General features: G+C 50.6%; 2 protein-coding genes across 2 annotated transcripts in view; both read left to right on the forward strand.

Moving 5' to 3' along the window:
• The first annotated feature begins 1,307 nt into the window (after positions 1-1,307).
• GPC3 (glypican 3) overlaps positions 1,308-14,024 on the forward strand; it is a 93,129-nt gene continuing 80,412 nt past the window's right edge. Inside the window, exons 1-2 of the mRNA XM_088538463.1 lie at positions 1,308-1,470; positions 5,975-6,136. Coding sequence (XP_088394589.1) covers positions 1,308-1,470; positions 5,975-6,136 — 325 coding nt within the window. The remainder of the gene's footprint in view (positions 1,471-5,974; positions 6,137-14,024) is intronic.
• Positions 3,882-14,024, forward strand: part of MBNL3 (muscleblind like splicing regulator 3) — a 420,262-nt gene continuing 410,119 nt past the window's right edge. Inside the window, exon 1 of the mRNA XM_088538484.1 lies at positions 3,882-3,907. The gene's annotated coding sequence lies outside the window, so the exon portion shown is untranslated. The remainder of the gene's footprint in view (positions 3,908-14,024) is intronic.

Consider the following 14,024-nt stretch of genomic DNA (forward strand, 5'->3'; position numbering starts at 1 on the left):
CGCTCGCTCCTCCGACGGGATGAGCCTGCCCGGCTCCTGCGGCCGTTTTGCTGCCGACCTAATGGGAGTTTGTTCAGACACTTGCTAGACACGATAACCGTGTAATAAACAGTGCTGGCTGCAGACAGCACCGGGCTCAGGCAATCCGTTAGGCAAGGAGACATAAAGCACCATGCAGCTTATTAGTCTCGTATCCATAATACATTTTAGCAACCTCTCCCTGGCAGGCGTTTGGACTTTCACACTTTGCTCCTCTTCCAAATTTCAGGAGAGGAAAAGCTGGTAGCAAGCCCCCAGCGATAACATGACCCTGTGTTTGGGACATTTTATATGGATTTTGTTTTGTCTGTTCTGCTGATACTTGCTGCAGTATCACAGTCGCATCTGCATGCACGGTCTGAGCTACAAGTGGGCAAAAAGCTGGGGCTCGATGCATTCATTGCATGGTGCCCGTCACCCGGCGCGCGCCTGCAGCTGCGGCAGCTGCTGGGCATGGCCGGGCCTGCGGAGGAGCTGCGTTCCTTGGGGGGTTTATTTGTGGCACAGCCCAAAGGGCTCGGGCAGCACCTCTAAGTGCAAACGTGAAACGCTGCAATGTGTCATCGCGTGCAAAAGTGAAACGCTGCAACGTGCCAACTTGTGCAAAGGTGAAACGCTGCAACGTGTCATCCCGTGCAAAAGTGAAACGCTGCAACGTGCCAACTTGTGCAAAAGTGAAACGCTGCAATGTGTCACCCCGTGCAAAAGTGAAACGCTGCAACGTGCCAACTTGTGCAAAAGTGAAACGCTGCAATGTGTCACCTCGTGCAAAAGTGAAAAGCTGCAATGTGCCACCTTGTGCAAAAGTGAAACGCTGCAACGTGCCGCCCCGTGCGGATGTGCAAGCAGCACCGAAACGCTGCTCCTGGTGCAAACGGGCGACGTTGCAACAACGTCCCCGCCGTGCAAAAGTGCCCCAAGCGCCCCCAGCCCCGTGCAAACGAGCAGCCCCGTCCAGCAACGCCCCCCTCCAACACCGCGCGCGCCCCCCGGGCTGCAGGCGGGCGCGGGGCAGGTTCGCCGGGGCGGGGGCTGGTTCGGGGGGAGGTTCGGCGGGTCCAATGGGCGGAGCCCCCGCCCCGCCCCGCGCGCAGCGGCGGCGGCAGCAACGGCCGCGCGGTGCCGGTCCCGGTGCGGAGCCCGGTGCCGGTGCAGGACACGGTGCGGAGCCCGGCGCAGGTCCCGGTGCGGAGCCCGGTGCGGAGCCCGGTGCAGGACCCGGTGCCGGTGCGGGGATGCGCGGCGGGAGGCGGCCGTAGCGCGGCAGGATGTGTCGCCGCGGCGGCGCGCTGCTGCTGGCGGCGGTGGCCGCGCTGCTCGGCGGCCCCGCGGGCGCGGAGCTGGCCGGGGAGGCCTCGTGCCGCCCGGTGCGCGCCGCCTTCCAGGGGCTGCAGCCCGGAGCCAGGGGGGTGCCCGAGAGCCCCGTGCCAGGTGAGCCGCGAGCCGGGGCCCCCGGGGGTCCCGTCGGGGCGGGAGGCGGCGGGGCCGCGGGGCGGGCTCGGAGCGCGGCCGTCACCGCCGAAACGGCGCGTTCCGCGGCCGGAGTTGCAGAAACGCGGTGGGAAAGCTGCCGGGATCCCTGGAAAACGGCGCCGGGACGGAGCTGCGGCCGCACCGCCCCGCTGCTTCCCGGAGGCTTCCCGAGGGCTTCCCAGGGAGAGCATCCCGCTGCATCCCGGCCCTCCGGAGCCACAGGCATCCCTGGCCCCCTGACACCGAGCCCGTCCCTGCGGCAGCGGTGTCTCCGTCCCCAGTGAGAGCTCCCGGGTTCATACAGAGCCAGAGTGCGCCCAGCTCGCGTCCAAAGTGGGGTTTATCTGTGCCCAAGTGCATGACAGCGGCAGCTGGCCTGGACCTTGGATCTGGTCCATCCCGGGTGACGCTGGGCAGGAATCGCCTACCTACCGCGGCCGCGGAAATCCCTGTAATGGGGGAGCGTCGCTCAGGGACTGTTTTCCCGGCTTCTGTTTATTGCCTTTTTTTTTTTTTTCCCTTTTGTACATCTGTCAATTAGAAAAAGTTTTGGAGTTTCCAGCTGCAGATCTCCGCGGAGTTGATTCTCAGAACCTGTGGCTGTGCATCGTGCAAGCCCAGAGAAACTAGAGAAACTTATTTCCAACTTTTTTTTTTTTTTTTTTCTAAAATGCAAACAGAAAGGAATGACCCCTGGAAACCTCCTTTGTCATTATGAGTGGTCATGGCTAAAGGCTCGTTCTTGCAGGATCCCGTGGTCTGCGGATACATTGGCATGGTGCTCCCCATGGAGAAGCCCGGCCATGCCAGGCTGATCCTTTTAATTATATATATACACACACACACTTGGCAGGGAAGCAGAGAGTGGTGACAGCAAAGCGCTTTTTACAGCCTTTTTTGAAGTCGAGACGTGATGCTGACTCGTGAGCTAGTGTGGGATCAGAGCTGGGATAACTTCCTCTGCTGTTCACGCTCATTAATAAGTAAATCCATTTTTTCTTGCACTGCCTGTCTTGGTTTTCTTCTTCCTTTTGTCTTTCTTCTCCTGCATAATTTCGCATGTATAAATAGTAACTTGAATTTCCTTTTTTTTTTCCCTTTTTTATCTTTTCCTTCTGCTTTCAGATGTGCTGGTGGCTGCGTTGGGTGCATGGGCTGGTGTCCCTCCATGGGTTGTCCTTGTAGGGCAGCGAGGATGGCTCCCTGTGCAGCCCGTGTGTGCAGAGCCATCTTACCGGGGAGGAAAGAAAACCCCAAAAGGGTGTTTTTGGTGTCCCTGTGCTCCTGTGGGCAGGTGGCTCTTGCCCTTGGACTGAAATGCCCCCTTGTTTCCTCTGGCTTCCACTTGCTAATGCTGCTCGTCCCTGTGCAGCCCCAGCTCTCTGGTGTAAGAGAAGGGCTTATGGATAGTTGATTTTTCTGATATCTCAAACAGAAAGAGCAGGAGTAGAAGCCTATTTTTTTTCTCCTCCAGAAGTCATTTTTATAGCGAGATCATTACTTTTGTTTTTATTTTTCCCAGGGGTTAATTTCAGCACTACCCCGAGGAAACTCCTGCTCTGCCAAACCTCTTTATAACTTTGTCTTTTAAAAGACTTGGTCCATTGTGTGGTCGTGTTTGTGTGGCAGCCACCTGCCTAATTTTGTGAGACTTTGGGAAGAAGAGGCTGGAGTCTGATGGGCTCATGAGAGCAGAACAGAAAATACCGGATAATTAAGCAGTAATAAATATCCCATGTAATACCCGCTCTGTTCCAGCTATAATCACCTATTGAATGAGGTTGGATTATAATTTATATCTCTTTAATTAGGCTTTAAAAAGATCAGCACTTAACCTGGGTTCTGAGCAGCCGTGTTTCCTTTTCCCTGCATTGCTGAGCACTAAAAAGCAGTGACGGATGCTGGATTTCTCAGTCATGGAATTTAAATGAAAAATTTTAATAAAAATAGTATTGATGTAGCTGTGGGGAGGGAAATCCAACGTGTTTAAAGTTGGAATCACTGCTTTCATCTGTTCCACGGTTTGCATTGTACTTTAAACAATTAGGGAGAGGGAATATCCCTAGGAAAGCTGCTGTTCTGTGCTGATAGGAGCGAGCCGGTACGGAGGGGAGAGCCAGGACCTGGTGGCCGTGTTGGAATCGCGCTGGGATATTCCCGAGATGCAAACACGATCCTCACTAAGGAGTTTACTATAACTGCCTGCAGAGCACCTCAAACTGTGTTTCTTTTTTTTTTCCTTTTTCTTTTTAGCATTTAATCCACTGAAATTATCTTCCCACAGATAGGTGGTACAGCAGAAGTGAATAATTGTCCATCAAAGCAAAACGTAATGCTTTAAATTCACTAGTGACTTTTTTTTTCAGTTAAAAAAGAAAAGAAAAAAAAACTGTGTGTGAGCAGAGAGAGGAAAAAACAGGGTACCGAGCACTAAGGAAACTCCTGCAGTGCTGGGGACTGGTAGCATGAGGTGGTTTGCAAGGGCTGGGGCTGGCGTTACATGGTGCAATGGCTTGAAACCTTAAGGGAGATGAAGCAATGTCAACAGCGAGGGCCGTTAGGCAGCGGAGCGGGCGCCGGGCGGGAGCTGCGGCAGGAGATGGGGAGCGACACGGGAAGCTTTGGGAGGCAGCGGTGGGATTGGCGGCTCCTCCGTAGCATTGGCCGCATTCCTGGGACCAGGCCCTTCAGTCTGCGCCAGCACGAGCGCAGCCCCCGTGCCCTGGCGAGCCCAAACGTGCTGGCCCTGCTGCGTGGGTGGCTTTGCCCCTTGGGGGGACCGTGGGGTCTGAGCCTGCAGCTGGATGTGAGTGTCAGAGCTCCCGCTCCTGAACGTGGCAGTTCGGGCTCTGCTTTCCGCTTGGGAAAGCCAAATCCAGCAAGCGGCCGGGATACGGTGCCAGGGCGAGGTGGGATACGGTGCCAAGCCGGGATTCCCGGTCCGCCTTCCGTGCTGCCCTGTCCCAGAAGCACCTGATGGAGCCAGCCCTGCCTGCGTGGACCCGGTGCACGCGCCGTGCGCGCTCGGTCATCGCTGCCAGCCATTGCTAAAGCGTTTTAAGCTGTCAGAGATGACCCGCGGGCTCCTTCCTGCCCTGTGATTGCTCTGCAATGGCAGCGTCGTGCCTGTGCTTTTACTTACTTTACAAAAATAAAAATCCATTTGAAGGGAGAAATTGGCCTAATTGCAGACAAGGAGGAGGGAGGTGAGTAGACAACCTTGCTGCTTCCTATCGCCGGCTCTCGCCTGCGCATAGCTCTTAATTGCCAACTCTTGAAGACTTTTCTCTATTGGTATTTCCATTAATCATTGCAGGCTTTTTTTTTTTTAATTTGAGATGTGTCCTAATATAATAAATGTAGGAGGAAATAAGCTTTGTATTAAAAAGAAATATGGTTGTATTGTAATGTTAAAATGACCATACTAAGCCTTCTTGGCTGTAAATCAACGTAGGTTTGGTTTTAAAATACCTCTTTAACTTGTGGTTGTATAACCACTTCTTTTGTTAATGCAGTGTCTTGCTGTTCTTCATGTGATTTTATGGGCTCTGTTTTTTTTTTTTTTTTCAATGCATGAAATAGCTGTTGCTGTGCTCCTCTGAAACAGCGTAGCCCACCTACTGATGGGAGATGCTCTCTAGGTGCTGGCAATGCCGGCTCTTTGGATTTCAGGATGAGGAAATCCATGCCATGCGACATGTTTTGCAGGAAGGGAAACTGAGGCAGCGGGTGAGGATGGGAGCTGCTGGATTTCCACCTGGGCGCAGGGTCTCGTGTCCAGCCCTGGGCGCACTGGGCTTAGCAGAACCCACATTTCTTGTACTGGGTTCAGCTTCTCCCTGCACGTGCAACACAAATCGCAGGTGGAACCGGAACCTTTCAGGTTGGCTTTTCCCAGCCTATGCAGCAGGAGGGGACAGAGCTAGAGTGAGTTGTCCCTGTTCCTTGCTTTGTTCTGGGGCAGCGTCTGGCTCGGCCATGCCTGGAGGCCACTAAACTGAGCTAGAACTGGGTATGAAACGGGAGGTTCTCGCTGATGTCCGGCCCTGCATGGCCAAGGCTCAGGAACGTTTTACTGGAGTTATTGCCTGCTGCCTGAGCCTGTACTGGCAGCCTCGGATGAGAGGGGTTTGATATGATAAGGCTGTTTGCTTTGATATGGGCACGTTGCTCCCTTTGTGTTCACGGGACTACAGTTTGCTCTTGAAAGCTGATTAAGCGAGGATGACATTTTAGCGTGTGTGAATGTGATTTGGTGTTGACAATTCTAGCTCTTCTGGATCAGGAAATTCCTTCATAAAGTATGAAACCAAAACTATTACCTTTTAGGCCAAAAATGTGCAGGTGTTTTATGTTCCTCTCGTCCCCTCCTTCCAGGAGTGAGGGCTTCGGAAAACCAAAGCGAGGAAGGCACCTGTGTGCGTGTCCTGACGCGAGGTCTCTGCCGTCCTTGTGTCCCCAGGGTCGGATCTGCAGGTCTGCATCCCCAAAGGCTCCACGTGCTGCTCGCGGAAGATGGAGGAGAAGTACCAGGCCGCGGCGCGCCTCGACTTGGAGCAGCTCCTGCAGGCGGCCAGCGCGGAGCTTAAGGCCCTCGTCATCCGGAACGCCGCCCTCTTCCAAGGTGGGATCCGTTCCAGGAGCTGCCCTCGCTGTCCGCTGCCCGGCTGGCTGTCCCGGTGGACGTGGTGGCTCCGCGGTGGTCGCGTTTCTCGTGGGGCGCTGGGCTGCCGGGGCCTGCAGCAGCTCTGCTCCCTTCCTATCTTGCAATATTGTCTTTCTAGCAACACTGGCCTTTGCCAGGCACTTGCTGTCACAAACGCGTGCCAGTCGGTGTTGTCCCTTAGATCTGCAAATGTTCTGCAGAGCCTTCACGCCAGCAAAGCTCATTCCCCTTGATGGTTAATGTGCAGTGAAATGATCGCTTGTTTGTTGAGCGCTCTCGCATTGGGAATCCTTCATTCTGTATTAATAGCATTTTTGCCTATGTTTAAAAAAAAAGGCATGAGCAAGCAAGCGTGATTTTTTTTTCCTTCATGCTGGTATTTTTGCGGAATAATCTGATTTATTTTTGTTCATGCCTCACTAACAGCAAGAGCCAAAGCCTGCCAAAGCCCACGGGATCATGGCAAAGATCTGTTCTGGCCCATGTATCCCACGTGTTGTGTTTCTCTGAAAGCAAAATGAAATAAAATGTGAGGAGATAACAGTATTTTTTGTAGCACTTCTTAATGCAATGACATTTCAGTTCCAATTTGCTAGACCGAAGGGGGTAGAACTGATGGGACTCTGGTTTCCTAGGTGTAGGAAACGTGGGCTAGCTTCAGAAATGGTGACCAAACCGGTTGGAGTACGAAGTACCTGTCTCCTCAGCCACCACTTGACCAAAATATTGCAATTTTGGAATTCTTGGGGTGTCAGAAATGAAATCCAAAGTTGTGTCCAGCACAGCGGGGCCATGTACTGTAGCCACGAACCCTCTGCACTACTCTCTGGAGAGTCGTGTCCCTTGCCCTGGTTTTTGGGCACGGATACCATGGACCTCAAGGACCTTTTCCACATGGGAGGGTTTTGAAGCCGATATTGTTCTGGAAAGCCTTGTTCTAGTGAATTGCCATTGTTCCTGCAGGGACAGAAAAGTATTTCACCAGAACATTCGTGACCCCTCTGCTAATGAGGAGCATCCCTGATTTTAGAGATCTTTTATATTGCTGTTGTAGAAGAGGAATTTCTATCTAGAGTCATGGAAGAGTTCATTTTAATTAGCTTATATAGAATATTGTGGACTCAGAAGGACAATTCATTAGTTTCCCAGCTCTGAGTGTTTTTATTCTCACTGTACATGCTCAGGACTGCAGGTTAACACCTCTTTGCTTTCAGGTGGATGTTTTGGTTGCTGTTTGCATATTCCGACAGCTGCAGAGCCCAGGGCTGTGTCAGCTCCAGGAATTGTGTGGGACCCTGTGCAGCAGCCTGGATCCCTCCTGCCCCTCGATGCCCCGTCCTGGGCTGTGCGGTGAAGGGCTCTGGTGCTGCAGGGGTGTCAATCCGAGACATCAAATTGTGCCACCCGCTAAAACACAGGAGCGAAGCCCTTCGTGTTCCTTTTAATATTTCCAGCCCCACATCTAAAGGGACTGCTAGTCTGACAAACAAAATCTTGCTAGATATTATTTTGCACTAAATTTAATTTCTTCCTGCTGAAGCTGGGGCTACATCTCTGCTGATAAAGATCAAGGGAAATTGCTTGGCATTTACAAAAAAAAAAAAAAATCTCATCCAGGCCTATCTGTTACAATATTCACTTAGCAAAGTTTATTAGATTATTAGTTTTAGACCCTTGGGCTCTTCCTTCATTGCAGCTAAGGGGGAAAGCAGTCTCCCATCACCCTCCCAATCCTCTTGTCACTATATTTAAATGGTACAGTTTGAGCGTGGTCTTATCTTACAGACATTTCTTAAAATTATGAAGATGATTTAAGAAGTGATTTAATCCCTTGGAAACTTGCTGAGTTTGACAGTGTTAAAATTGATTATTGCTGCTTCTACCACAGTTAAATCTCACTCCAGGATTTTTTTTGCGGGCAGGTCTCTCTTTATTTCTTTCGTGCAGTCTATTCTATTATCCTGCTCATTTTTGTACTTTCTAGTTCAGGCCCCTGGCTGATCACAAATACATTGAGTATCATGGAACTGGACTAATCTACTTCACTTCAAAACTTGCTCGCACGTCTCTTTAGAAGTGATCCTCGCTATTGCTCGGGGGTTCTCCTCCAAATCAGCCAGCTGTGTTGGTGCAGTTCAGGTCTCTCCTCCTGAGGGGTAGCATGAAATCCTCTTGCACATTGACAGTGTCGGGCTGTGGATAACCAAACCGAAGCCGCGTCAGCCGCTCCGCTGTAAATCGCTCTCTGGTGATGCACGTGCCTGGTTCTTTGCCAAGGGGAAGACGTGGTTTTTGAAAGAGGGGAAGACGGGATGGGCAGAAGCACCATCCAAGGGAAGAGGACGTCTGTGTGCGTGGCTCCGTGTAGGGCTTGCCGGTCGTGTTCCCCTTGGAGCAAGCCCGGAGCGCGGTCGGGAATGGCACAGCTAACTGCTTCTGGGGGAGGGATACGGTGTGCTCACAGAGAAGGTTAATTGCACGATTTTAACGATTGCTCGAATGGGATATCAGCAGGCTCCCCCCGTGTCTCTGCTCCCAGGGGAGTTAGTTCTTCTTGCAGGGACAGCGGCCGTCCCAGCTTGCGCTCCTGGGAGAGGCTCACGGGCTGCAGAGGTTTGCGGGGCTCTAGGGGGCTGTGAGTTTCAGGAGGGCAGCGATTGCCTCCGTCCAGACCACCCTCCCCGTGGGGCTTTGGAATTCCCTGTTCCTGCGGGATGCCGTCTTCCCTCTCCTCCGGAGCGGAGCTCTCCGCGTTCTGGCAAAGCAGTGGTGTGAGGAGGGCTCAGATTCATCCTCCCTCTGTGCTGCAGCAGGATAGAGAGCCGTAATTCTTCGTCCTAGCAGGGAGGGCTGAAGGCTGTAAATCCCCCATTAGGCATAAATGCAGCCATTTTGGTTATTTATGGTTATTTACGCCGCCCATTCATATCTGTCAGGGATGAAGACAGTTTTGACATTGCAGGCTTCTATCAGGTTATCTTTAATCAGTTTAGAGGCACCTAAGCCACAAATATATCAAATAGCCGTTCCTAATGTCGGAGTCCTCTAAAGCATGACTGAATTATTTATTTTGTTATGATGAAAATGTCTGGGCTTTATTGGGTTTTCTTTGAAGAACTTGATTCTGCTTGAAGTCTGGAAGATAAAAGATCGGTGATTGTCTCTCCAAGAGTCTTATTCCGAATCCTTCAAGGCTCTTCATTTTTCACAAGCTGCTGTTACTACTTTAGAGTCAAGGTGAGGGAGTTGCAAGTCTCTCTTATTTTTTTTTTTTTTCCTACTCCCTATTACAGAGGTTTAACTATATAAAAACTTCTCTCTTTGCTGTTATGCCTGGAATGGGCGAATTTAAGATGCACGCAGCATCCATCAGGTGAGGAGACACTGGTGGTGTGGTGGGACGTGGTGCATGTTGATTGCCAGGAAGGGATCCCAGGGATGCTAGCACTACCGTGTAGGCTGCGTGCCTTATTATTCAGTGTATTTAACAGCGATGCTTCCGAGTTAATTAAGCCTGGCGGCGTGGGAGGCTGTTTCGGGTGTCGGTGGTAGGACGTGTGTTAGCCTGGTGCATCCTGAGCTGCATCGGGTCTGCACGGCCTGCACGCCGCTGGGGGAGAGCCGGGAGCCTGGAAAAGGAGGAATTGGTGTGTAGAGTAGGGAAAACGCCTGCTTTTCCCAGGGCTGTGACTGGGGGTTCCTGGCACCCTAGGTACCAGATTTATTTGGTTATGATCTAGACTCTAAGGAAAACCTCCCCTTTTGCTGTGCCCTCCTGAGGGATTTGCTGTGCTTGGGAAGCTGACCCAACAGAAGAGGTTTCCCAAAGCGGCTGCTGTGTCCGGCTGTGACGGGACACACGGCTCCACACACTGCACGATTAATCCAAACGCACTCGTCAGCCGTGCCCTGTGCTCGAGGGGCTCCCCGAGGGCTCCTCGTGCTCCGTGCTGCTGCACACAGGGAAGTCTGTTGTTTTGGCCGTATTTACCCGGGCCTGGCCTGCCTTCCCTGCTGGCCGAGCCTGCCTTTTGCAGAGAGCTTTACCTGTTGCTTTTGGCACATCTGTGCTCGGTGACAGCCTGGAACCGCACCGCTGCGTCGGGAGAGCAATGGGTTTCCACTGCACACAGGTGTTCTCAGGCTTGTAGAACCACGGAGCTTCTGGGAATAACTCTTCTCTTTGTGCTTTAACTATGTGAAGGTGTCTAAATCTCTATTTTCTTGGTACCTCTTAGTAAAGACATTTGTGTGTCAGGTTTTGATGTAACTAAGTGACTGTAGGTGCTAAATGGCATTTCACTTCTGGTGCCCTATAACTTTGCAGGGATAAGTCGAAATGGGAGCTTGGCTCTTCCGTTTGCTTCCATCTCCTGCTTCTGAACAGCATTGGTATAGAATTTTTTCATAATCTGTTGGGTTTGGCCTCACAGAGATTTACAATTGTGTTTTTAAGTCTGTGTCACTATGATGCTGATGCAGACAGAGGCTCTGGTGTAAAACTTGGTTAAATACTAAGCTGACATTTTAGAGTGGATTCAGAATTCATTCATTTTGGGACGAGAATATTTAAGCTCATTAGACTTCTACAACCAAATAAGCATTACAAATCGATCTCTGATATCTCAGCTGCTGTTCAGTCCTCTGCTGACTAGGGCCTTGATGCATCCTTCTCTGATGCACATCGTCGGGGGGTCTCTTTGAAAGCTTCTTATTTTGTTGTTTTTATTAATGTGCAGTTAAAAACAAGCGTCGTCTCACTGGGTCAATTCAGGGCAGGATTTCGCTGTTGGCAACGGCTCCTGCCAGATGCTTTGGATGAGTGAAGCTGGTAGGAAAGTGCAGCGATACATTCCCCAGGTTAATAACGATGCTCTAGGCTGCTGTTTGCAGGTAGGTGGAAAGAGCTGTCTGCATGGTGAGAGATCTCCAGTTGTCACAGTTGGTCTGTGGAAGTAATGTGTTTCCCTTCAAATAAGCAGCACTTATTGTTCATAAATCACAGTTAATCTGTTTATTACGCTGGCCTGTGAAGCTGGCAGTCTGGAGTGTGCTATAATGCTCAGCTTTAGAAGCAGAGCTCTAATAGGAACAGCAGTTTTGAGTGATTTGAAATTGGGGGGATCAGCAAAACGCAGACATTTGTGGAAGCTCTGGGCATTAGAAATGACTGCCGAGGATTGATGAGTTTCTTTAACAAATTGTAAAATCCATCAGGCAGGAGCTGGGGCATGAAAGTGCCCTCGTGAGCCGCACGGAGCGCGGCCGTGCGCGTGGCCGCGCCGCGGGAGGGAAGGAGCCTCGGGAAGGGGCTCCCTTTGCTCTGGTTTCTGCCTCTCTCCGAGGCCGGAGCACGGGCGGCTGCGGGAGCGCTGGGAGCTTCCCCATCCCGGCGCCGGATCCCGCTGGCACCCCTTCCTGCACGGGGAAACGAGCCCTGGGTTAAGAGGGGCTCGCCGTAATTGCTTCCACGCTGCTTCAGCGCTTTAAACGCTGCGCTCAGCGTCAGGCTCGGGGCTTCCTCACACAGGCCCGGGGTATGTGGAGGAAGGGAATATTCCTGTTTATTTATTCATTGCATATCAAGAACCTCGAGAGATCTTCCTTGTGCTGCCAACGTGCCATCACTGCCCTCGTGGCTGGGAGGGGAGGCTGTCGGAGGACCCAACGCTCCTCCAAACCCTCTGCCTCTACAAACGGGCTGTTTTCTGTGATTATGTTGTGAGTTGGGAGTTACGCTCTCTGGTTCAAGTACTAACATGCTTAAAATGCCTCCTGATGCTGTAAAGTAGTCAAATTGCATTTTTCTAGTTCATGGTAGGATGCTATAAATGTCATGTTATCCTCAAATGTTTATAGGATGTTTATATTTCTTTTTCCTGGTCGCTCCCATACAGAAATGGGCATGCCAGAATTTTCCATCTCTTGGCCCAAGAGGCAATTTTCATTGTGCAGGGTATTTAAAATCCCTAGAAGACCCAGTGGTTTGTGAGCACTTCTGGGGAGGAAGGGAAAAGAAGTCTGTGCCCACTAGTAAAGTCGGGGGCAGAAACCTGGTTCTGTGCAAAAAAAAAAAAAAAAGTTCTGCTGGATTGTCGTCTACTTTGCTTTTAAAGCAGCAATAAGATAGAGTGATAAAACGGCCAATGGTGCATTGCACACGAGGGATATGAACGCTCGCCGAGCCAATTACCCTGTCGATGCGCTGTGGTTTCACGTGCCCTGCAGCAGCCCGGGTCAGCTCAGGTGTGTTACTCACTGTGACTTCATCACTGATAGGAAATCAATTTTAGCAATTTATAATCTTTCATTTTATTATGGAAGTATATTAATTTGTGAGAAATGCTGCTCAAACAGCGAGGGCAGAGGAGACCTTCGTGTGCTGGTTTATAGACTACTACTTCTTGGATTAGCTGCTGTGTGGCAGCCTGTGTAATTTTTGGACACACTGCAGGTACCAAGAATAACAGTTTTCAAGCTTTGATGAGTTTTATTCCTAAAAACTAGTAAAATCGTATGAGTGTTTTAGTCCAATATCTTTCACTACTCAAATTTAATAGTATGAAATGAGCTTTACTGCTTGGGTACAGAAGAGGCACAGCTTTCTGCACGCCTTCCAGCATCAAAGAGCAGCACATGAGCGAGTCTGACAGGTTCATAGTAAGCATCGCTCAATGGAAAAATAGAGTGGATCTGTTCAGTGTGAACGCCGGAGATGCTGATGGATGTGGGATCTTCCCGGTGTTTTATGTTGAATGCTTCAATTTAATTTTTCAAGCTGAGCAGGCCAGTTGCTTGGCAGGAGCTGCAAGCCAAGCTGTGTCCAGATCAGCTCTTGGTCCTGTTAAAACTAAATCTGAGCTTGGGAGCTCTGCTGATGCCGAGAACTCTGGCACAGGGAATAGCCTGGGCACATGCCCAGGAGATGGCCATCTAATGGGGGATGCCGAAGATTTGCTGCAGGGCTTATTTTTGGGAACTTTTGTTACACAAGCTTCTGGGAACTCAGGAGGTCCTGATTTTGGCGGGGTTTGGGGTCTTCGGGTAGACTGACCGCTGACTTGCAGATTGGCCACAGCTTTTGTTGTGGCTCCTGCAACTCACGAGCCAGCGGTGCCGTGTGCTTGGAGGAAAAACCAACTCCAGGCATCCCGGGGGGAATTAAGGAGAGATTGGTGACCAACATGATGAAACGACACCTTTTTTGTCTCCTTTCCCTCCTCCATCCTCGCTCCCCCCTTCCCTCTGTTGGAAGTGATGTTAGTGGGATGGTGGTATCGTGGCAGGATCAAATCCTGGTGGTGTGATTGAGTCCTCTGGTGCTGGGAGCTGCGCACAGGGGAGCTTTCTTTGCAGCTGGGGTTGGGCTGATCTGCTCCATCGGTGCTGGTGGGTCGGGCTGCGGGACAGCTCGGCTGGGCGCCGTGCCAGGCGCCGTGCAGGGGGCAAGGCAGAGGAAATGCATTTCTGCAACGTGTTGCACCTGCGGGTTGAGGGGGTCCTTCAGGACGGGTGAAATCCAGACAGAACTGCACGTTCCGTTACAAACATGTTTAAAAAAGTATTAATGTGGAAAAAAATCGGAATGTTTCTTTACAAAAATGATATAATCTTAAATAATAAATATAATATATAATTATAATAAACATAATATATATATATAATATAAATAATATAATATATAAAATATAAAATAATATAATATGTAATTATGATAAATGAAAATTAAAAAAAAAACCTCGGAGATGAGGCAAAACAAACAGGAATCTTGATCAATTGTAGATGAACTCTTGCTGATTACCTCTTCCCAAATTCGTCATCTTCATGTCAGAAAATCTATGACTGG

This window comes from Tinamus guttatus, unplaced genomic scaffold, assembly GCF_059628265.1.
Source record: "Tinamus guttatus ecotype Peru unplaced genomic scaffold, ASM5962826v1 Tinamus_guttatus_pri_ptg001087l, whole genome shotgun sequence".
Lineage (NCBI taxonomy): Eukaryota > Metazoa > Chordata > Aves > Tinamiformes > Tinamidae > Tinamus > Tinamus guttatus.